Source organism: Lepisma saccharinum, chromosome 25, assembly GCF_977018435.1.
Source record: "Lepisma saccharinum chromosome 25, izLepSacc3.1, whole genome shotgun sequence".
NCBI lineage: Eukaryota > Metazoa > Arthropoda > Insecta > Zygentoma > Lepismatidae > Lepisma > Lepisma saccharinum.
The window spans coordinates 50792100-50818100 of record NC_139253.1 but is presented as its reverse complement, the minus strand read 5'-3'; the positions used below and the strand labels follow the sequence as shown (position 1 = coordinate 50818100).

At 36.9% G+C, this 26001-nt stretch overlaps 1 protein-coding gene across 1 annotated transcript in view; it reads right to left on the bottom strand.

Annotated features, from left to right (window-relative positions):
• Positions 1 to 1174: 1174 nt before the first annotated feature.
• The window catches only part of LOC145978552 (uncharacterized), a 52586-nt gene continuing 27759 nt past the window's right edge, over positions 1175 to 26001 (bottom strand). Inside the window, exons 3-5 of the mRNA XM_083111236.1 lie at positions 24819 to 25132; positions 19197 to 19304; positions 1175 to 2854 (exon numbers count right to left, since the gene is read on the bottom strand). Coding sequence (XP_082967362.1) covers positions 2534 to 2854; positions 19197 to 19304; positions 24819 to 25132 — 743 coding nt within the window. The 3' untranslated portion in view covers positions 1175 to 2533. The remainder of the gene's footprint in view (positions 2855 to 19196; positions 19305 to 24818; positions 25133 to 26001) is intronic.

Genomic DNA, 26001 nt, shown 5'->3' with positions numbered 1-26001 from the left:
TTGAGGAATACTTCTAACTGATTTTAAGCTTTAAGACGAAACCCATTACTTCTTAGTCAGAGCCGTATGGGAGCGCAGCAAGGAGGGCGCCGAACGACCAAAAGAGAAAAAGTTGGAAAGAAATAAAACGCCTGCAATTTTACCATTTTTGTATGTATCACGTTAATTTTATACATATTCTTAATTCTTGATGATGTGAAATGCAAGGTGTTTCAAAATAGGAAATAGTCGAAATAGTACCTGTTGGCGTTTTGACAAAGCGACTATGGGAGGGTCAGTAGATGCATTACGAGGTATAAAAAATGTTCTCAGTATTGATTAATAATATCATTTAGCATGGAAATAATACTTCGGCTGGATGGTCTATTATATTTAAAGCAGATGGATATTTTTTACAATGTTTTTTCTATTAGAAATGCTATTGATGTATGCTGTACTAATTGCACTCAAAATATTGTGCAATGACACATTGTGAATAACTCGATAGAACAGAAAAGTAAGTAGTGCCAAATGTACACTTCGAATGTTTTTATTGTTATTATTATTATTATTCAAGAATATCAGTAAGTGAATTGTGTTACAGTTGAAAGACGAAATAATTTTGTTGTGGGGACAACATTTACGTAAATTTTTTCATGACTTGCTTACAAGCTCGGGGAGTTGTTGAAATATTGATGTGAAGGGTAAATGGGGAGAAATTTTATTCTTGCCACAAGGCCAAATATCTCTCGAATCACGGCTCTGTAGTTATTCCATTAGATTGTATTGCATTATAATTTAGGAGTAAAGTAACGCTTTCAACACAGTTGATTACAAGCCCTGAAATTTAGGAAAAGTGCTAGCTAGCAACCATGAGGACAAAACATGAAGTCTTTTTAAGGTAACTTTGCCAACGTAGGTTTCCAGTGCGTAGCAGGCAACATGCCTTACAGCGTGATGCACTAGAGGGGAAACATTTTACAGTGCAATTTATGCATTTACAGCATTGGAAAACTAATAGCATTTAAACATATGTTACAATGTTGAAAGGGATAGGCTATATCAGAACAGATTTTAAGCAAAAAAATTCTAAAAGTGACACATTGAAATGTGCATTTTCTGAAAGAAAAAAACACATGGGTAATAAAATGTTCGAAATAATGTTAGTGTAGAAATATAATGACAAAATCACTTGTTTAAAATATTTATTTTACCTACGAAAATTGATCATAAGGAACTATCTAATTAACTGTAACAAGATGTTAACACAAATACATATTTAAACCAGATTTATTCTAGAAATATATTGGTTTCACTTACGCGAAAAATATTATAGTATTTGTACAGATATTTCTAGCACTATTTATTGTAGAATTTAATACGCATATTTTACAAAGTACTGAACCAGCATGTACTTTTTGTTTCTTCTTTCTTTACCGGAAAGATATTACAGGAAATACTTGAAGCAATACTAACAGTTAAGTTGGTAGAAGCGTGATATTAAATTAATTTTGTCTTTTATAAGATGTAGGGATACTTTACTAATAAAACAACAATAAATAAATTTCTGCAACATTTCTACGCTTCAAACGCTCTTTACACGCTGCTGCCAGTAACACTCAAAACTGCTCCACTTGACTTCGAATTTGATAAAATATGTCTCCTTTCACAATTAACGATATTCAGGTCTTCATAAATTTGTAATTGTGTTGCCTTAAGGTGCACATTAGATATAATATTTCAAATTTAATATTGAATCAATATTAATTGTAAATTCACATTGTTTCTTTTTTTAATCAAATTCCTAAAGTAATGTAACATACTTTTATTTGTAGCCATTTTCTGTATGATGATGTAAAGATTTAACAATCTATACTCTGTCCCAGGAGTCTGTGGAACAAGCGAACCTAACAAGTGAAGTGCTCTGCGCAAGTAGTGAGGCAATAGGGCTCGATCAACGAGCGTGAGAGGGAACGGAATTGTATGGAGTAAGCAACGTGACTCCAGCTATAATAGGAGCACACTGCTTTGCTCCGCCCACTCGTTTTCTCCTCTTTTCTACAGTTAAGCTAGGCGTTGCTCCAGAGACTACTGGGACATACTATATTAGCTTCACTTATATTTATAATCTTATATATTCCTGGTTTAATCTGTGGCATGGTGTGCGTTTCTTTAAAACAGTGTCTGTATTTTCACATTATTCGCATTTATAGTACATAAAATGAATGAGAGGCAGTTTAGGTATAATTGCACATGAAGACCGTAATCGTTAATTGTATTAAATCAAAATTTCATGTTAAATGCGGCGAACGAAAGGTGGAGCAGTATATTGAGTGCAATGTCATTATTAATATATACAATATTTTTAAAGTGTCGAAAGGCATATTCTCTTTCACTCAAGAGTATATCCATTCACAGCAATACTTAATACGTTTTACAATTCTCTCTCGTACTCACATACACTCACACACACACACACACGCTCTCTCTCTCTTTCTCTCCATACTGCCATATACACACTCACGCATATTACGCTCGGATGAAACTCTTCCAATTACCCAAGTTTCAAGAGCTTGCAGGAAGGAAACCGGCTTTCACACTTGGCTCCGTATTCTGAGTATTCCCGTACAGAGGGCATGTACGCGTACATTCTTTGGACAGGGGTCAGCCACCCCCATTGCTCCTTTTCCTCCTTTGTCGGCGCTTCTCTCACGAATAGCGGGATGAAGGACCTCTGCATCCCCCAAACGATGGGAGAGGACTTGCACACCAACAGCTGGATGCATGAAGATCCGTCGCCCAGTTTCGACTGAATCACCTCGATCACACGATCTGGTAGCGACCGGTCCCGTGCCCTCGTTATGAGGTCTGTAAGCTGGAAACAAAAGTATACATGGTCATTACATTTCCAACCAAAACACCAAAATGAACGTACAAACGTTAATAATCTGCATTTTGAAATAACCATGACTTTTGTGCATGGTATAGTGAAAAAAGTAAACATTCTCCATTCAAAAGGTAGGCCTACAACTTTTCCTATAAGCAAATCCCAAACGCTTGCACGATTAACTTTCACCTATTTGAGAACATAATCCGGCAGAAATCCTCTGATTTTGAGGTGAACCATGATTTGTGATATGTAGTTTGTGTTCACCTTCTTTCATATTTTGACGTGGGCACCCAGTCATCATTGAGTGTTTTTCCTAGACATCATCTCTAACGTCGCAATTATGATTTTATGGTGTCACTCTATTCCCACACAACTCATCAAATATCGGGCACCATGCCACAGATTTCAATTCTCTAAACAGAACTCGTTAGAACATTAAGTTCTTCACAAAAAGTGGAAGAACTCTACACAGTGTCAGACATACTGTTTTCAAAGCAGGAAGGTGGGTTAATTTCAACGGGCCAAAGGTATTAAGAGCTCTAATGGAGATAAATAACAAGAGTCTCCTCTGCTAACGTTCAGCATATAAAACAACTTGGATTATCTTTCTTACATGGCATTGGATAAATCAGAGCAATACACTATATAGCCAAAAGTCATCGGACACCCAAGTGAACCTGGCGGTAGAGTCATGGTTTGGGGCTGTGTTTCCTGGTTTGGGCTCTGGCCATTAGTTTTGGTCAATGGCAACATGAACAATTTGTGTTTATGAGAACATTTTAGATAATAGCATGCTACCCACACTGTGACAACAGTTTGGAATGGGCCCTTTTCTCTATCAGCCCAATAAAGCAGGGTCTATTGCATCGTGGTTTGAGGACAATCAGGTGAATGTGCTTAGCTGGCTAGCTCAAAGCCCCGACTGGAACCCCATAGAACATCTTAGGGATGAACTGGAGCGTCAGTTGCGTACCAGACCCACTCTACCGAAAACTACCCATGAACTATTCACGAGGCTACAGGACGAATGGGAAAAAAATCCACCAGAAATATACCAGAACTTAGTGGAAAGCCTGCCCCGAAGAGTAAATGCGAAGGGAGGTCTGACGTCTTATTAGTTAACCTGGCTGCTGGTGTCTTTGGAATGAACAGCACTGAGTGTCCGGTGACTTTTGGCTATATAGTGTATGTACAATATCGATTTATTCCCACAGGCTGGTGGAGGTGCGTGTTGAGGATTATCAGAAATTAAAGTCAATAAAATGACATTGTTAAAACAAGTGGCTCGAGTTTCCAAGACCCATGCCAACTTAACTGCAACTTGCCAGTTGGCAAACAAGGTGGATTATGCAATATTATCTATGATAATAGGTGAAATGAGTGCATTGAGGATACTGTAAATGTTTTCAGAGAAGGTGATCGAGGGGTTTCCTTGTTTCGTGCGAGCAATTGGATTTTTTTTTGGTATCAGTAGCACGAGTTTCCACAACCCCTGCCTACATAACGTGAAATTTGATAGGTGGCAAACAATATGGATTATGTTTCACTAGGCACTAAATATGTGGCACGTAATACATTGCCTTTAGGATGAAACGGAGATTTTTGTTGGCTCACAGGGAATATCATAGTATTATTCAATATTATTGATACGAATAGCAAGGGATTCTACCCTTCTCGCACTAAACGTGCAACTGAATAAGTGGCAAGTAACTCGAATTACATTTCTTATATAGTAAGGTTTACAATGTATGATATGACATGTAACTAATATCATATAACATTTTGATAATGAAGTGTCACGATTCTCTAACGGAGGTGAGGTGATTTGTTTTTGCCCATGGTCGAACATTACCTCGATAACGTTACAGATAAAGTTACATATTACTCATACGGAAACGCCATGGATAAGACGTACATTTTACTATTAGCATTTTAAAGCTTATATAACTCTCAATAATTTTTGTTTGAACATATTTTATTGTTTATCTATAAAAAGTTATCATGAAACATGTCCAATCTTTTAGACAAATCCGTGGAGGAGTGGTTAGCACATCGCGCTACGACGCCAGGGGTCCTGGGTTCGAATCCTGGCCTGGGCATGGATGTTTGTGAGTGTCCTTTCATCAATTTCATCTTATCATCACTCATCCCCACCTTCGCAAATTAGCCAAAAGTGGCACAAAAAGCGAAGTAAAATAAAGCAAGTCAATCAAAGCAAGTCTTTTTAGATAAATGATATTTCTCTTCAATGCAATTTTTCTGATTTGGAATGTCTCACGGCAATTATGAAATGCACACAAAAAGAAATTCGTTCCTCGCACTAACTGATATTTAAGGTGGTTCTCAAGCCATGTTAAAGAATAGACACAACCGTAATACTAATATCGATTTTTAAGGAAGAAATGTTCATCTTCATCAGTAAATACCCTGATCGACCAACTTGTATGTACTTATCTTGATTATGCGCGTAGATCTGGCAACATCAAGGTTATTAAAAGTATAGAGGTTGGGTCAATTCCTTGTTTACTCGTGATGACGAAACGACGGTGAGACGTGGGAGGTGAATTTATCCATGAAACGAATTCCAAATCTATGCACTAGTGTTGCACTATGCAGATAGGAAACCATGCCAAAAACTGAACACACGAAATCGAGTACACGAATGAACATTTCCTGATGTAAGATGTTTTCTTCTTTATAAGCAATAATCCTTCGAGATACTACAGGCCTGAATTTGCGATGCTAAAAATGGCTGGCGAGGTCAAAGGACTGATCCTATGGTTTGGGGAAATACATTTATTTGAATGAGCAAGTAGTTTGATAAACAGGTCGTGCAAATTTATTTATTTCAGAGTAAGACTAATAATTATAATCGCAAATTAAAAATGATTATAATTTTCCTGATCAATTACAAGTAAATCTGTGCGTTGTATGTAATACCAAACTCAGTTACGAGGGTCACTATTTATATTTTGAGGCTTGGCAACACTGATTGAAGTTAGGCGCGATTTGACGTTTGCACGGAATCGTCTGGTATTATTGACCATAACGTACTTCAAATGTTTTGTCAATAGCTTCATTTGTGTTGTTTATGTTGCCTTGGAGATTGCGCGACAACAATAAAATGGAATTAACTCGTGAACATTTTCGTGCGATGAATTTTTACGATTTTCGACGTGGATTATCAAGACAAGAGTGCATCGATCAACTTACTTCCACATTTGGCGATGAAGCCCCATCCTTTGCCACTGTGAAACGCTGGTGTAACGAATTTAATCGTGGCCGCCATGCGCTCACCGACGAGATTCGCGAAGGTCGTCCAAAATCAGTTGTTGTTCAAGAAAACATTGATGCTGTGAAAAAACCTAATACTGCAAGATCGTCATGTGACATACTGTGAGATTGAGGCAACCATAGGCATTAGTTCCACCAGCATATATAAAATATTACATGATCATTTAGCTGTGAGAAAGGTATGTTCTCGTTGGATCCCACACAATTTGACAAAAACTCAAAAAGACGCTCGCGTCAATTGGTGCAAACAAATGCTCAATAAATACAAGCGTGGTGCTTCAAAAGACGTATATAAGATTGTAACAGGTGACGAATCATGGATATATGCATATGAGCAGGAACGTAAACAGCATTCGACTGTATGAGTGTTTCAAGATGAACCCAATCCAACAAAAGTTGTTCGCGCTCGAAGCACATCAAAACAAATGGTCTCCTGTTTTTTCGGGAAAACTGGTCATGTGGCAATTGTGCCTTTAGAGGAACGTAGAACGGTCAACTCTGAATGGTACACAACAATTTGTTTGCCAGAGGTCTTCGGTCAAATACGGAAAACAAACAAACACCGTCGGATCATTCTTCATCAAGACAATGCCAGCTGTCACACATCTCGTCTAACAACCGACTTTATGAACAGTCAAAAAATCAAATTGATGGGTCATCCGCCGTACAGTCCTGATTTGGCACCCAATGACTTCTTCTTGTTCCCGAATGTAAAGAATAAATTGCGTGGACAACGATTTTCGTCGGCGGAAGACGCCGTTGATGCGTTCAAAAACCATATTATGGAGGTGTCTCAAGAAGATTGGAAAAACTGCTTTGACAAATGGTTCGGATGAATGCAAAAGTGTATTGACCATAAAGGAGAATACTTCGTAAAACAATAAAGCAGTTTTCAATGCCAAATTCCAGTTTTTTCATTGTTAGGCTCAAGATATAAATAGTGACTCTCGTACATGCTAGTGCAAAAATGTTTAAGTTCAGCCAGTACGAACCTAGGTGATTGAACATGTTGATTACATGGATGTCGACCATATTACTACGAGTATTAATATTCCATTATTTAACACGAGAAAAAATGATCGTGATTTTTATGTCCAGATTTTTGTGCATACGTTGTCGGAAATTTTGCAGTTCGATGTGTATAGGTGACGTATTTACTTTCTAGACAAAATAAAGGATATTCAGTTACTTCTGCAATAACATAGGCCTATTATGTTCCAGTTTTATATCATTATATTAAACGTTACGTCAAATAAATATAATGTCGATCAATAAAGTTTTACGACTTCATTCAATTTTAATAGCATATTTCATAAATATATTGTGGATAATTTTGCAGCCTTTTACTAAATATTATCGCTTTGTAGAATATTTCTGTATCAAAAAATGCAAAATATTTTTCATATTGCGATGTAATTAATGAACTATATAAAAAATGTGTATTTCAAAGTAGCATTTAAGGTGTGTGGAAATTTAAGAAGAAAAATCTGTAGACAAGGTATTAAAATGAAAATTTGCTATTTAAAGAATAATTATTCATACCTTTGCACAATCAGTCATTGCATTTCGTGTAACATATTTGCTTTATTTTCATTGATGCTCCGCATTGAACTGAAGAGTAACAAAGTGAGAAATTTTTATCCTAACCTGTTCAAAATGTAACACGTACAAGAGCAAAATTTATTTTTATTAAATTACTCAATGGATAAATAGCCGGTGGAGGCGCATAGTGGTTCGGATCCTACTTTAAACTGTAGATCCAGTCTCGATTAGCCTATATGTGCATCAATGGATTGATTACTACTCTCGAATTTGAAGTTTTACAGAAGTTTATATTACAGTATGTGATTATATTTTCATTATACATACATCTATTTTGATGCATGTTTATGTAAGTTAGAAGTAAATTGTCGTTGTTAGGAATTAATGGAACGCTGGCTGTTATTCTTAAAACTTATGCCTTGTACTGAAAAACAACTTGAATCAAGTATTGCCTTTTGATTTTTACCATTACCTGTCTTGTCTACCGATAAGAAATATTAAATGCCTTTAACAATCACAATATTCTCCTGGTTGTACAGTATATAAGGCCTATTGTGTTCTCTTGCTTTTTGCTTTGGATTTATTCGAATAAGTTGCTTTAAACAGTATTCTCAACCAGTTTCATATTTCTTATTATACATAACATGAAATAAAAATTAATTGCCTGATGTTTAAAATGAGCAATAAGATTTTTTTGTTTCAATATGTTATAGTATAAACGCAAAATATAAAACTCGACATTTAATTTTATGAAGTTTAGTGTATCACTTTATGACTCTAGTGATTTCCACGTGAACTTTTCCACAGCCTATAGTAGAGTGCCACACACGTAAATTTGCCGTTGCGTAGAAACGAATTTTCGTTTCGTCTCCCTCTCTCTTAGCATCATGTGTTCTACCCTGCTCGAAAACCTTCGCTATTGTTGCCATATTGTCATTCCATTCCTGGACACACTCGCGCAAACATCATTGAAAACAATTGAATAGCGCTCCAGCTCGCGGTTCCCACCTTTCGGCAGGGACGGTAATGTGGCAATATAGCACGGCGTAGTGCTTGCTTCTTTTATGCAGTGCATGTTCATTGGCTAGCTAGTAACTAGTGTTGCCAACTGTAATAATGAAGCACTATTTCTGTCACGTAAGGGGAAAGCCAGGTAAAGTGGCTGTGAGTTTTGTTGGATTGGAAGCACCATATTTTTATTTTATACTAAGTATTTGACCGATTTGACGTTGTGTGCGTGTATTGCGTGTGTGTATGTAAAAGTGTGTGTTTGCTAATGAACGTTAAATTCCATAATGCCTCCAGTTCTGTCGAAGTTGAAATCAAAAACCTTGCATAGCCAAGCTCGGGAAATTCTAAGCAACGTGCACGCGTTCATGAAGGAGGAAGCCAGTCTATGGTGTTAGCATCCCAATAAAGCATTTTGGCAAGAGAGCAGCGGCTGCGACTGGAGTTCCTGAAAGAACAATCAGGGCTATCATGAACGAAAGACAATCTCTTGAGATGTCAGAAGGCCCCTCCACATCATTCCACACTCCCGGGAAAGAACGACAAAGACCAGCGACCAAATCGTCAGTGGACGCTTTCGATGAAAACGTTATCCGTAGGCGCATATACGACTACGCTCTGCGTGAAAATGAAGTGCCGACATTGAAAAAATTGCATGTCAAATTACAGGCGGACATAAATTTTGCGGGAAGTCAAGAGAGTTTGCGACGTTTGCTGCGAAAGATGGGATTTAGGTGGAGGAAGAGGAGGCTGTCATTTTTGCTGCTTAATGCGATGCATATTGTTTTCTGTGTTAAGGCTCCTTCATACATTTGACGAAAGTCGAATCTGAGGAAGAAGAAGAAAAAAGAAGGGTCATGTGGGTTGGTTTTTGCGTGGCTTACTCCGTAACGTATCTCGGACGTAACCGAGTACGTCACGAGATTGGCAGTCTTCACAGTTTGCTTGGGTCTCAGCTTCTACTTCCTCGTAGGCTCCGACACAGTAAATAGTCCCTAACGAACCTACACAAGTTATGTTAAAGAAACAGCGAAATTATTTTAAAAAAGTATAAAAGATCACCTACACATGGAAACAGATCTTCATATGAGATCGTTGAAGATAGGCATTTGCTGTTTACTGTTCACGGCTGACGGGAAGGCAGTTGGGGTGGGGGAGTACCTGAGGAGAAACAAACACAATCGCTTGCAAGGGAGGAAGGACGAAAATTTGTTTGTTGTGAAGCAGTTGACCGACCATCTGGCGCGCAGGCGAGCGAAGAAAGCAAACATGAATTATCGTTCTTTTAACACGTAACGAATTTTTCATGGATAGTAAATCCGTAATTTGATGACAAAAGATTCTGAAACATTCATGAAATGGAAGATAGTAAACACAGCCGCGCTTTCATGTCTTGAATCTTGGATATATCATTATGTGGGAGAGGCAGGGAGGGGAAAAGTCTCTCTCTCTCTCTCTCTCTCTCTCTCTCCCACTCTCTCTCTCTTTAATCTTCCATAAAGAGCAATGAAAGAAAAATCGAAAACTGTTCCTGTTTTGTACCTACAGTTCCTAAATAGAAATTACAATTTTTGTAACTATAATTGGCGTACGCAGAATTTTGTCGCGAGGTGTTTCAAGTTTGTTAAGATTTTAGTATTTATAGTAATAATAACAATACATTGTTTTTTGATTGATTGATTGATTTGCTTTATTTTACTTCGCCTTTTGTGCCACTTTTGGCTAATGTGGTGATGATATGATGAATGAACATTCACATACAGTGGCGCAGGAACGGGGGGGGGGGGGGGTACAGGGGTACATTGTACCCCCAAATTTTTAAAGGGGGTACTGTACCCTAGTAAATCGAGTTGTAGCCCCTTTTGGTAATTTTACAGCAGACGGAAGGTACTATTTCAATTCACCCAATAAAAAAGTGTATATTGTTTATAATTTATGAGCATTATCTTTCTTACCACAGAAATTCAATCCATTGCAAACTTATTCTACTACATTGTGCTTGCTACTAGTTAGTTCATTGACCTGTGTTCTTGGTAACCTCCTTAAGGAGATGAAAATTGTTTAAAATGTGTGTGGAACGATGGAACCATATTTGCTCTCAGAAAATCATGCTGCAGACGAATGCTAAAGAAGTGGTCTCGTCGATTCGAAGATAAGATACAAATATTCATCAGAAGAGTATATGACTGACTCCATTTTCTTTTGAATGTTTAAAATGTAATTTTTCGAAATGAAATATTTACACAAACGAGACGAGACACGACAGACCAACTTGGGGGGTACAATGTACTCCTGTACCTCACCCATATTTTTCATAACTTTGTAAGATGGTGTACGGAAAACTATACTTAAACCTATATTTTAAGATATTTTTTTGGAAATAGAGTCCCGATTAGCCTATTTGAGCATGAAGTGAATCTAGAATAAGTTTTAATAACTTCAGAGTGGAAACCGAAACAAAAATAAGCACAAACAAGAACGAGAAGGACCTCACCACACAGGAGATGAGATGAGGCTGTGACAATTCTCGACTCATCGCATAGCGATATCACTCCTAGGTGAAATTAAATTTTTCCTAGACATTTAAACAGGATGCAACTTTATCAGGGGGACTTATTTTTACCTATGTATTAGGGTATACTTATAATTGGATATTAATTGCTTATAATCTAATTGTGATATCGAATGCAACACAAACACAAAGCCATTTTAAGTTAAACCCTAAAGTCAAACTGTACATTACATTAGTCAGATGAATGAACGACATAAATGAGATTGACTGCAGGTTCTATTGGTATATTTTGGATTGGATGGATTCACAAGGTGTTTGATTCATTTATTTTATTTATTTTACTTCGCATTTCTGTCACTTTTGGCTAATCGCGAAGATGAGGATGAGTGATGATATGATGAAATTGATGTACACTCACAAATAACATCCATGCCCAGGCCGGGATTCACACCTGGGTCCTCTGACGTCATAGCGCGCTATTCTAACCCCCATCGTCACGGAGGCCGGCGAGGTGGGAATGCGTTTTGGATTTTCTCTGTAGATGCGAAAATTTTTAACTGTGACGCGCACATGCTTTTGCTTACATTAAAGTTTACCTTTTCACATAAACGAGAAATTGACATGTCACCCAAAAAAACACACATGCACCTGCATTTAATACCATTACATACGAAAATAAACCTTGGCCTGCTCTTCATATTGTCCACCAAGGATTGAAAAGAAGAAAAAAAGTCTTGAGCAAATAACTTTCCTAGTTTCCTCTGAGATCTGAAGGATTTCAGTTTTGTATATGTAATGATAAAGTGCTTGTAGAGTGTCATTAGGTACAGCTAATTGTAATTATATAAGAAATAAATGCTTTGTCAAATGTTTCACAAATATTTCAAACTTAGACTTCTTACGAGTTGATCGGGAACCATCTCAACTCGAGTTTTATTTTCTTTTTTAATACAACGCCCTGTAGGTGTCTGAGAAAATACCAAATACATGGCTTCTCAATGGCATTGGATGTGGTACACATCTGCCATAAATTGTTTAAGATATTTTTATGCGTAGCTATGGCACTTTAAAATTAGAATGAAAAGAACTGAAGTGGAACTCCATAAGTATTATATATTTAATAATGTAATTTCTATATCCATTGGGTGGGAGATGATTATTTCTGGTTGGGGTGGCCCAAGATCCTCCTCATCCCCTTTAATTTCAACCTGCATTAAAATGAATAGATGTATCTTTGTTCGCAATTTTCACAGTTAAAACTCCTGATTTTCCGTTCCGTTAAATTAAAACAAACCCCGAACGAGGTCCAGAGCTTTATATGTTTCAGAATTTTTATCTGGTTTTAAAATCTGTTTTTTTTTTAAATTCTAAGAAAACAAAGAAAAAAATATTTATGCAAAATATGCATTAAATAACACGAATGTGTGTGTTGTTCTAAAATATAATATTTCACATTATACTTAGATATCAAGGACGTATTTAAGGGGGGTTTCCTGATCCCCCTCCCCGAAAGACTTAACAAGTAGTAAAAGTAAATAATCAAAATATTGTTTAGCTTTTGTTCGATGATTATTTCCGCTGAATTTATTGGAAGTAAGGAATTTGACGCATACAGCTTTGAAGGGTTCCAAACATTTATGGACACTACTAATATCATCCATAAAATATTAATCAGGAACTTTACTTTTCATTAATTGGATCCAACTCCTTTTTGGATATTTAATAAATATTCAATTATTTTTCTATTTGACATTAAATTCCTTGCCAGGGCAGTTGTTTTTATGCAAATCTTGTCGATCTTAACTATACGTAAGCTAGATAATGAATACGTGCTGTTATATCTATATTATTTTACTATATTTTACCTATTCATGTAATAATAATAATTCATTATTAATTAATTTACATATTTAATTAATATTTTCATTTAATTAAATATAATAATAATTATTATTATTATTATTGTGACACTTGGTTTGAAGTAGTATGTGTGTGTATATATATATATATATATATATATATGGGGGGAGGGTGAATTTTGTACCCCCCCAAATGCAAAACGTTCCTGCGCCACTGCTCACATACAACGATACCCAGGCTAGGATTCGAACCCGGGACCCCTGGCGTCGTAGCGCGATGTGTTAACCACTCCGCCACGGGAGCCGGCAATACATTCTTTTTATTATAACATTTATTAACAATAGTAATCTAATAATATGAACTGTTTATATTTTCGTGTGACACTAGTTAGTTTAAAACAGAGCACGAATTAAACATTTCTTCAGTTTGCCCAGTCAGTGATCACAACAGGTTCATTGAATGGACAGTGTTCCATAAGATATACACATATCATTCTGATCATGTACAATTAACTACACGTATGCTAAAATTGTAGTTTTACAACTTTGCTTTTACAACGAACAACGCTCACACTGGAAGAGCAAAGTTGTGCGCTACTGAATTAGTAGGCTTTCTGTATTATTTTCTGCAGATAAAGTTTATTTCGTGGTGAAGAGTAATGAATGGGATGATGAGAACAGACATTGCCATCTACATTGCAGGGAACGGAGTAGACTGGTTTTTCTCGAGGTACATTTATTTTTCTTGCTTAAGTAACAGTTTCTTATGTAGATATACCGGGTGGGCCAGACTCAATTAGGCAGCTTTTGATTAGATGTTTTTTTTATTTTTTCTTCATTTTATTTTTATTGACAAATGTTAACAATTTCAACGGCTACAAAATTGTTACAAAAATGGAATCACACACACATAAGTCATTGATTTTTAAGATAGTGGTCGACCTGGGCACCATCTAAGTCAACACAGGCTTGTAGACGCAAAGCAACATTTTCACACGCCTTCCTACACATGTTAACCTGAACATTCTTGAACTCCTGAACAATTACCTTACGCATATGTTGCTCACTGTCAATGGGATTAGCGTACACCTTGTGTTTGAGGTAACCCCAATGGAAAAAGTCTGGTGGGTTGATGTCGGGTGATCGGGCTGGTCAGTCCACAGGCCCTCGACGGCCAATCCAGCGATCAACCTCGTTCACAGCATACCGTATGATGCAGCCATCTATTGACAAAAAATGTACTTTCCAATTTTTTCCGTATGCTGTTGGATTTATTGGTTACTAATGTTCGAAAACTGCCTAATTGAATCTGGACCACCCTGTATACTATTCCAATCTTTGCTTATTTGAAGTACAAATAACAAGAAAAGAAAAAAATCTGACAAACAGATAAAAAATTACTGGGCTACAAAAAATAAAGAAATCATACACGGACAGAAACAATGAGCTTCTTAAATATTCATGAACAGCAGTGCACGTAGATACACTATGTAATACAATAAGAACAAATACATGACAACGAAATTCTCACAATAATTGGAAAGCGCCCTGTGTTTCTGTACATTACGTTACATAAGCTAATAATACTTTGCGAACAATTTATATGACAAAATCAGTCTCAAAGGTAAACATATTCTCTGTTGCTATACAAAACGCCTCCTGTGCACTGCAATACATAAATAAGATCAAATTCATGAAGAAATTAGCCTCTAAATAATTACTATAGTAAAATCTGTTGCTGTACGTTATGTGTAGGCCTCCCAGAAATAACTACTTCCAACTATGCCACAAACAGTACATACGTTACCTACAAAGGTTACCTCGTTTAGAAAGATTCTCCTTCTTGATCAGTTTGCCGGTGTTTTTTTAATTCCCTTCTATTTTGGGCTTGGATTATTCTCGTGGGATTTCGGATCTGCATTGAACATGTGTGCCGTGGATAGACAAGTTTTGGTAGTAGACACTCAACATAGAATTGTTGTAGCTGCGTTTCCATATTCTTCTTCCAGAACTGATCATCTCTCTGGATGTATTCTATTTTAACACCTTTCTGTGTCCACAGACCAAAGATACAGTACCTTCTTCCGTGTAATAATTACTATTACCCTACACGTGGTAATAGTAATTATCTGTGGTGTTCACGATATTGGCGTTAAGCTCTTCGTCAAATTTCCAGAAAGTTACTTTCTTCGTCTTGATGGCATGTGCAGGTGTTACATGTTTGACAGAAAAGGGACACTTAATTTCGATAATTGCATAACGAAATAAATGTTAGATACAGTGAAGTTTCAGATAGATATTGTATCCTATACATATTGTTATGAGTTGTAGTATTCATAAACCTTCTTTGTAATATCATTCAAAGCCGTGCTATCCCAATATAACCCTTGCTTTCCAATAAGTTCAGTCTCTTCAGATAAAGCTAACAACCATCATATACAACAAATGCTAAACGAGTATTGTTATTATTTTATTACTTGGTAATCTTTTCGTTTGGGGGAGGGGGTCCAGACGCCCTAAATAAATCCTTTATGTCTTTCAAAGCCTTATGATCTCAATCCTAATCATTGCCTTCCAAAATATTCAGAGTAAAAATAGTAGTACTTGATAAGTATTTCGGGTGCTATACTTCAAAGCCGTATTATATTTATAGCTATAATCCTTCCCTCCAATACGCGTTCAGAGGAAATTATCCATCGAATATGCAAAAATTGCTAAAGGAGTATATTTACATTATTTAATTTTAGTACTTCATAATCCTTTCGGGGGGGGGGGGGGGTCCGGACCCCCAGCAAACTTGTTCTACGTATTATAGCGTAATATTTGCCAAGGACACCGGTTTAATTGAATTACTCAAAATAACGTTACTGGTTTACGTACGTACAATGTAAACGTCTAATGGAAACCGATAAATACTTCCCCATTTAATGATGTAGTAAACGGATAGGTATTATTTATATTTCATTCTGAACCCTTCCACAATACGTGAACGTCTGTGTGGTTATTTTGCCGGCGATTTTGTAGAGCTTGAAACTTCATTGTTCTCGGAGCCCACATCTTACGTCAAACACACTTGCTGCCGTCACCCATATTTTGCAATTGAACACGTCCAGTTGACGCACGCACACTTCCCCCTGTCTCTCGCGATCGTGTTTTGTCTTCGAGCTATTTCGTTGTATCCCTCCGCGTTCTACTGTGGGTGGAGTTTAGAACGCTTCTAACTATCTGCACGAGATGTCGCCACAGTGCAGGGACACTTTTACGTATTGCAAGGGTTTCGTTTTCCTCAAACAGTCTCAAAATAGGAAAACTGACTTCTGGAGTGATGATGTTAATGTCAAGTACAATGAACATTGCATGGCCCCAACAAAACAGTTTTCCATAGGCTTGCGTGGTTTACGAGATAATTGCATGTGAAAATTACGGTTTTCCCCATTTTTATGCCCAATTTACTTATTAAGTAGGGTCTTTTTTAAAATTTCTGCTTTGTAGGAATTACGCAGCCATATTTTCTGAAGGATAGAAAACAAACCCCGAGATCCTATCTTTGCTCGTAACTGAAAAATCTGTTTAAAACGGAACGTCTGCACTGCGCGTTTTCGTCAATGTATGAAGGAGCCTTAAAATTGCCATGCTTTGATGGGTGGCCAAGTTCATAGCAGGGCCGGCGGAAGGGGAGGGCGAACCGTCCCATCGCCCAGAGCGGCAAAATTTGAAGAGAAGAAAAAAATAAGCCTATTGAAAACTGTGATCGAGCGAGATATTCTTTTGCGCTGAATAGTATTGAAATAGCATAAGAAGTCTCATTATTTATTTTATATTTTGATGTTTAAGTTAGGAATATATTGATTTTCAATTTTCCGTTGCTGCGTAATGACCGGGGGGGGGGGGGGGGGTCGAAATAGAGCGGCATCTGCCGCCACCTCCCAGGGAGGCAAAATGACTAGCGCCGGCCCTGGTTCATAACAAAAGAAAAAGCCGCGCAGCTTATCGTCTAGTGGCAGTATATGTACTTGTTATTGTTGTGGAAGCCGGCATCCTTTGTAAATGTACAACAAAGGCAACCGGCTGTCGCCGATCTCAGAGAGGAAATAATAATACTGCTTCAGGAGGATTGTTATGGTGCAATTGTAGCGGTTTAACACGTTGGCATGTTATTATCTGCCGTTGCAGTTCCATACCAGTGTATACGGGTTTTGGGAGTGAAAAGTTAGAACGCCACCAGTGCATTAATGCAATGAAAAATAATATATATATATATATATATATATATTTATTTTGTTTGAAATCACTCAAATAAGGAATCGTATGAAGAAGTCTTCTTTGCAGCATTTTTGGTAATTTTACTTATGTGTTAGTTCATATTTTGCGAATTTTTAGTCCATATGTATGTAGCTACATACAAAGCCACTTGTTAGTACATATTAATTCTAGTCCTGGTATAATGCATGACGTTTAAAACTCAACGTTAGATAGACCTGAATTCTCTAATTTTATTGTTGTACGTAACAGCTGTGCATCGGCGCATTGCAGCGATTTTTCTATCTGCTCCATTAGCAACACTGCTTCTTTAGTTGTTTCGCGCATCGCACGGCAGAATTATCTGAGCTGGACCACACACATCCTAATCTAGATATTGTTCTTGTGTTCTGGTGTTTAATATCTGATTATTGCAACTCTGACATTCCGTTGCTTCACGTGTCTCTGGGCAACATGACACTCGGTTGCCATGACAACGGTGCTGCCATCTGTTATCGAAAAATTACCGTAAAATCAGCTTTAGTATGGCCTTAATTGAACACACTATTACACGAAAGCTCAAATATTATTTTTAAAATATATGATAACAATTAATTGGTTCCCAACTCTTTAACAACTCTTTAAATAGTCCTTCTGACTTGCGTCCCTATAAACGAAAATTTCATATTAACATTTTTACTTTAGTATATTGTTTATATTCCTTCTGCTAATATATTAATTTTGATATTAAAGTTGTTATTCTCTATCAAGGGTTTGTAAAAAAACTAAATAATTCTTCTTTTACATGATCCTGTCGACAATATCCCGTTAACTTTGGTCAGCGTTTCTGTTATTGTTTTTCTTCTGATGTTGGTAGATTGTCACTCAAGATCACCAGTACCACAAACATAAATCGATTATACGAATAAATCACTTTTATCCTTGCGCTTTTACTTTATAAAGTAATTTTACATTTGAAGCTTACATTTCCGTGCATATGCGTACAGAAGCCATATTAGTGGAGGAGATAGTTCTGATGGAAGGGAAGAGAGTGATATGGGGAAAAGGAATTTTCAAACGTTGTATACCTTTATAGAGTGTGATTCGGTGATTTGATAAAATTGGACATTCTAAAATTAAATGTTGCGCATCAGGATTTTCATTACCATTTGCAGTTTTGCTGAGTTGTAATACGTATGTTTGCTAAATGTGCTGGTGTACGCACGTGTCCCATCCTTAACCTATTGATGTAATACTATGACCTACCGTGGGAGTGTGTACAAATAAAACTATGGGTCTTTAGTTATCCATTCATGTGTATTACCCACAACCATAAATTGTTCCTTGCACCATTCATTCCATTGATTCATGAAAAAAATTTAATTAGTGAAAAAAAATATATAATAATAATAAACCATTAACATTTGTGAAAAGATAGAACATGAGCTGTGGGTAAAAAGGTATATCCTTTAAGATTAGTAATCAAGACGATTATGACTGGGTGAATTAGTTGAATAATCTACAATATAATGAAGAGTTTAATTTAGGTAAACCTAATATAGTGTAATGATTCAAGTATGAGGTAAGTTTGTTTAAAATTTTAACGAAAGAGTTGTTTAATACAAGTAGGTTAGGTTGCTTTACATTCATTACTCATTGATGAACAATACCTGTGTATAAATTATTTTGGAATTTCGAAGATGCTTGATTTAGTAGTCCCCATTGTTTATTATCTATTTTGCTCTGCCATAGTTTGGCAACCAACCATAGTGATCGCCGACGTAGTCACTTCCTTTTGCATGCTCATCTATTCAGAAGATGAAAATTAAAACGCCAGACTAACTTTCATAGAAGAAACTAAAATATTGCTTACCATATCTGTTGGGTTATTCAGAATCCAAGATAATGGTGAACCTCTGGGCGTCTCATCATAACGTGAATTCAAACCAGGCTTGTTGTTATTTACTAACGATGTGGTTATCTGTCAAAGAAATTAAATTATGATTTACATCAAATTCCATCACGCACACTCACATACATACAATATTGTACTTATTTGAATATACAATTCTAGCCTCTACAAGGAGAGAAATACTGAGAAGTATTCACGGTTCTTCGCAAGCCCAGAATGGACACACCCAGAAAAAGTTAAAAGGTCTCACGGCCGCGTGCACCAACGCCCATTATTTCGAAGTTCAGATGAACTAGATCAATTTTAATTCACTCTAAATGAACTTGGTTTAAAGATTTGCATTGCACCAACGAAAAACGACGTTCACGATATTCCGTTCAACTGATCGGAGATTAATTTGTAAGGCTATACCTGATTGGTTGGCTAAAACAAATCACAATCAAGAACCGCATAGAGTAGAGTGATGTGTTAAAGTATCAACATGTAGGAAAGTAAAGTAATTCGGGCTGCAAACTTCTTTGAATTTGAGAAATGTACTAATCAACCTTGTCGACGTGTACAAGGATGTAGTAGAGTGTAAGAAAATGATAATATTAAAAAAGAACTGACAGCACAACACAAAAGGAGAAGGAGAAAGCATGGAACCTTCTTCTACGGAACTTTAATACCTTACGAAATGCATTCGATTTTGATGCTACTGATGTCTGTGATATGGTAAGTATATGAATTTTTCATTTCTAAACTCTTATATATTTATATTGTCGTGTCGTGTAAATAGCCAGTAACATGTATTTTCGTAAATTTATACAATCATATTTCCAACACCATGTAGCAATATCGTAACATTGCTCTGTTCTAATATACCTTGCACGTAATATATGACATGTATATATGTTTTGTGTTGGGGTAGAAAGTATTTAGAAACATTATGACTTTGCACCACAGAACCACAAATTATTATTATTATTATTATTATTATTATTATTATAATGTGTTTTTACACAGTTCTCGAATTATCAGCATTGTACACCCAACATATCTAGCGTTTGGACGCCCTCGCTATCATTTTCCGCTCTTTTTATATTAAAAAACAACTGCCTGCAGTCGAAGCGACAGTATCGTGAACGAGGATCAGACACGAAAACGGTGGTGAATGGCCGATCAGAAGATAAACTCGTTTTGATGTTCCTAGATTGCGATCAAATGTTGAACCGTCTTCGTACAATAGAATTTTCCAGTGATCCTTTCCCGATCCGAGTTTAAATTTTGATCTTCGTTCGTGCACACGGTCATCAATCATAACACCTTTTTGGTCAAGCCCAGATAAAATGGTAGTGCAGTTATGCTAAGATAATAAAATAACAAGCCTAAACTAACAACGAAGACATTCCTCGCTTACGTAAGAATACGATGTTAGTTGGTGATTGTGTTATGATTGAGACCCGGTCAAAATCAACAAGTTATGTCACATACACATACATTTAAAACCGTATGACATCATTGAATGTTTATGAATCATTGTAACAGAAAGGTTTTAGAAAGAGAAAGAATAGAACACAAATAAAAACCACCATAGACAGGGAGAGAATAAGAGAGAAACACGACGAAGAAGAGAGCGAGAGAGAGAGAGAGAAAGTAGGGAGAGGGAGAGAAATAATGAAACACGAGAACCCAGAGACAGAGACATAGACGGAGATAAAGACAGTAAAGTAATGGAAGGTGGGAGAAAGTGACAGGGATTTGGAGAAAAGGGGATATTAGGAAGAGACAGCCAGTAAGAGCCGCGAAAGAGCGAAAGAAGGAAGAAAGATATGTAGAGATAGAAAGAAACGGGAGAGAGAAAATAAAGAGAAGAAGGAAAATATTTAAGGCAAAGAAAATATAAGACAGAGAATGGGAGAAAAGACAGGATGGAAGTGATAGTGGCCGAGAGCGAGAGGAACAAAGATAAATAGAGAAGACAGAGAGAGAGGGAGAGAGAAAGAGAAATAAAGAGAAAGAAAGAGAGGATCGAAGAAGGAAACGAGAACAGGGAAAGGAAAGATAAAATGTAGTGTAAGAAAAAATAAATGAAGAACATAGACATACAATGAGAGAACACGAGAGGGAATGAGCAAGAAAATAATTTTAATAGAGAGAGCAAGCATGTGCCAAACGTTTATTCCAGGCAATTGTTGGTAAATTATTATTATTATTGTATTATTTAGAATGGGGAGTTAACAATATACAGAAAAGTATAATGAAGAACTTAGAAATATTTTAAGGCATTGTTACTGTTGCTATACCGCGTTTGTTACAACCTGTCCCGGTTCCCGCGCTAGCTGGTCGCTCCCTTTTCTCCGTGCTGGGGAAAGTCAAAGCCAGGCAGCCAATTAAAATACGCAACGTCACAACAGCGTCTACGTAAGCGCCTCTCTTCTGGCTTCCATTAGCTCCTCGCTGCCCCGCAGACGATTTTTTCCTCGTTTCTCATTGGCACCGAAACTGTCGAGCGCTCCCTAGCGCGGGAAGCGGGACAGGTTCTACCAAACGCGGTATAAGCAGTTGATGCTCATCTTCACGAGAAAATGTACGATGCATTTGTTTCATTGTCCACTGTTCTAAAAAGGTTGGAAGTTATCGTTGTTCCGTGGTAAGTGATGCACCACATTTTATATACAATTTTCTTTGTTATCCTTTCACGTAATTTTATAATACAGTGTTTCGCTTGTAATATAGTAATTAATAGCTAGATGACTATAATGATGATGCCGACTTCCGGAAGTGTGTTTTATTCTGCAGGAACTCCACCTTCTGATCCTCTGGCATGTTCGGTATGGACATTAAGTTAATATTTACATTCGGAGTGTTTGTTAACATTGCATGGGTAGAATACATACCAGCTAGGCAAATATGTATATGTATATCTCGGGTAGAGTATTTGATATGTTGTGCATTATGTAATACTATACATGGAAAATAGCTGGAAAGCGAGACCAATCCCATCGATCAGTCTTGTTTACTTCCTAGCCTTTTGACCCGGCTACAATCGAATGAATGAATTCTCAAAAACTATAGTGTTAGTGAAGCTCTCGAGATTTACGACAACGATTTATTATTGGCTGTTCGTTTCACAAGTCTAATCATTTCGTTGTTCATTGTTAACCATTAAATTTTCAATTCGTCAGCTACTCAGATTTGTTGTTTCGTATCAATTGAGTCGCAATCTAATTTTATATAAAAAATAAATAGCTATTCTGTGAATATAAGGAATGATTTCTGTGGCCACTTTCACGTTATGAAAACTCTTGCAAATGAATGCGTGATTTCTACCTTCTGAGAGCCCATGGAACTATCGAGAAACTTTTTGTGAATAACGCTATTTCAATGTGCAAGGTATTTGACAAATATTTATTATTATTGTACGTATTATTTTGAATGGGGACGTAATAATAAAACTGTAATGAATACATTACACACATATTATACGTGCACACACATGCCTACACACACACAAACAAACACACTCTAATGGGCCTCCCCGATGGCGCAGTGGTAGCATCGTCGCCTTGTAATCAAGGGGTCCCGGGTTCGATACCCGGTGGAGGCACAAATGGTTCGGATCCCACTTTAAACTGTAGGTCCAGTCCCAATTAGCCTTACTGTGCATAAAGTGGACTTAAAACGACAAATCAACCAACCAAACACACTCTAAATTCATTCTTATAGAATTGTATCATGTTAAAAATAGTAGCTATACATAAAATAAAGAAATTTAAAAACTCGCAGTGATGTATCAAATATGTATGTCTTTCGGTCTGGTTGGCAGGTCATGTCTAGCTCTTATTTTGGATGGAAAGCACACACGTCTAATAAAAGCTGCGACGAAGCTCACATTTCATGTATTTTCGGGCAACTGATTTCACAGCCATACAACTGACACGGAATAAGAGTTCCGAGTGGACAGAGAGAAAACTTCAGGTGCTTCTTACCACTTCTTGGTTACTTCCCTTCTTTCCCTCCATTGCCTTTACTCTGCTAATAAGGTCGTGGTAAAAATAAGCGACGTTCATCGAGTTTACCAACCAGGTATTTTTTTTTCTGAGACCCTTAAAACCTAAGTTTAATCGAAAACCGAAACACAAGTAGAAGTCACGATATGTTAATCTGCCATAATATCGTATGGACAGTCGAATATTATTTTGCAAAGTAGAAATACAACAGGCCTCCGCAACTCGCTACGAAACCAGGTACGAAGTTCGAACCTGGGTCGGGCATACTCTTTGTATTTTTCCCATCAATCATCCATTTCATTAAATCATCATTCATCCTCATTGTTATTATTCATGTTTTTAACCCAGGAAGTAGAAAAGCGAATAAAATAAGCAAAATAGAATGAACGAAAGTAGTAATGTACAAACAGATCCTGGTTTTAACCAAAGTTTGATATGCCTTTTAAGTAACAGTGAACGACTCCTCGAATAATGGGGGATGCCAGGGCAAAATGATCCTTCTGAGATAAATTAAGCCATATATCGCATAAACATTGCAATACAATGAAGACTATTACACAAGTGTTTTGGTGCATGCATATTTTAACTATTATTTAGAAATTTAAAATCAGAAATGTCTTGGGTATACGGGGCAATGTGATCTTCTATTTCTTAGGTATGTTACAACAATGTAAATGCCGCGTCAAATAATAGGAAACTAAAATGTTACTTTAGAAATGAAAAGATAAACAGCTATAGCACTTTATACATTCAACTAACTTGAACTTGGCTTGATTTTTCCTGTATCACTTACTGAGATCACAAATGAAGTCAACGCCATTATCCACTCCAACACATTGTTGATGAGCCCATTGTTTACACATCTGACACCTAATCCAACCTTCGCTATGCACAGAATGTATCAGTGCAGTAAATACACTCTGAATTATCATTATCTCTATCAGAGCTGTCGCTTTTTGTAGAGGGATCAATACGCCCCAATAACTCTTACCACAGAAAATACTGTACATGCCACGACAAAATTGCATCTTAAATGGGCTGGGAAAAGCATATGCAACTAACCCTATTACATGCTTTAAACATAAATATTTGTGATTATGTTCAGTCACTATCCCCTACATACAGGGATGAAATATAGTAACTTCCCTTACATCAAGACGTCTTGCAAAAACATTTTTGCCGTAAATTTTAAACAAAGGATTGAATGAGTGAAATTAACTCTCACCGACAATCTTCACCTCAACTGAAGAGGTAGTACGTGAATTGTCCACCTGATAGTACCACTAACAAAAAAAAAAACAAAAAAAAAACGAATGTTTGTTTTGCCCCGGGGGATCATTTTGCCCTGGGTTGTCCTACCTTCAAATTCGTTGCTAATTATAAGCGTGTTTCGTATTGGACATTAATCCCGCAATCCATGTGCGTAAACATTGTACATTTACGAGCACTCTCTGGGTTGTATTGATGGTACCAAACATTGACGTTTCTACTCTTGTGTTGGAATTCTTGGGAAAATGTCTTGCTGGTCCAAAGCTAATTTAAAATTTGGTATTAGTAGTATTAGTAGCATTTAGCGATGAGGCCTACGTACCAATTCTGCAATAAAAATAAGCGCATTGAGAGCGATGACTCCTAGCTTGCTGGAATCTAATCCCAGAAGTCTGAAGAAACCTCTGAAGAAACTGGACTGCCGAGGCTGCACTCCGTATTCGCCGTCTGTGTCTCCCTTGTTGTCGGAACCGAAACTGTCGCTGACGAGGTTGGCCACTCCCTCCGCCATGTCTCCGTTGAGGAGCTTGCTGGCTTCGTGGAGGCCGTCAGTGAACTTCTGCAAGCCGTCGCTCACGTGCTGCTTCACCGTCTCCACGTGGGAGCTCCATGATTGCGAAGCTTGCTGGAACAAACCTGAACAAAAGAAAACAGGGTAGTTACAAGGGAGAGTCAAATGAAAACCTTAATTTGTTTTTGTTGTAAATCTCACCAAAATAAAACAGGGTAGTTACAAGGGCGTGTCAAATGAAAACCTTAATTTGTTTTTGTTTCCCTAAACCTGAGGAAAAGAAAACAGGAAATATACAAGGGAAAGTCAAATGAAAATCTTAATTTGTTTTTGTTTATTTAAACCTGTTAAAAAAACAGGGTAGTGACAAGGGAGAGTAAAATGAAAACCTTAATTTGTTCTAGCTTCTTTGACCCTGAGCAAAAGAAAACAGGGTAGTTACAAAGCCGTGTCAAATGAAAACCTTAATTTGTTTTTGTTTCTCTAAACTTGAGGAAAAGAAAACAGAGTAGTTACAAGGGAGAGTCAAATGAAAACCTTAATTTGTTTTTGTTTTAAACATGAGCAAAGTAAAACAGGGTAGTTACAAGGGAGAGTCAGATGAAAACCTTAATTTGTTTTTGTTTCTTTAAACCTGTTAAAAAAACAGGGTAGTGACAAGGGAGAGTCAAATGAAAACCATATTTTTTTTTTGTTTTAAACCCGGGCAAATTAAACAGGCTAGTTACAAGGGAGAGTCAAATGAAAACCTTAATTTGTTTTTGTTTGTTTAAACCTGTTAAAAAGAACAGGGTAGTTACAAGGTAGAGACAATTGAAAACCTTAATTTGTTTTTGTTTCGTTATACCTGAGCAAAGGAAAACAGAGCACTTGCAAGGGAGAGTCAAATGAAAACCTTAATTTGTTCTTGTGTTAAACCTGAGCAATGTAAAACAGGGTAGTTACAAGGGAGAGTCAAATGAAAACCTAAATTTGTTTTTGTTTTAAACCTGAG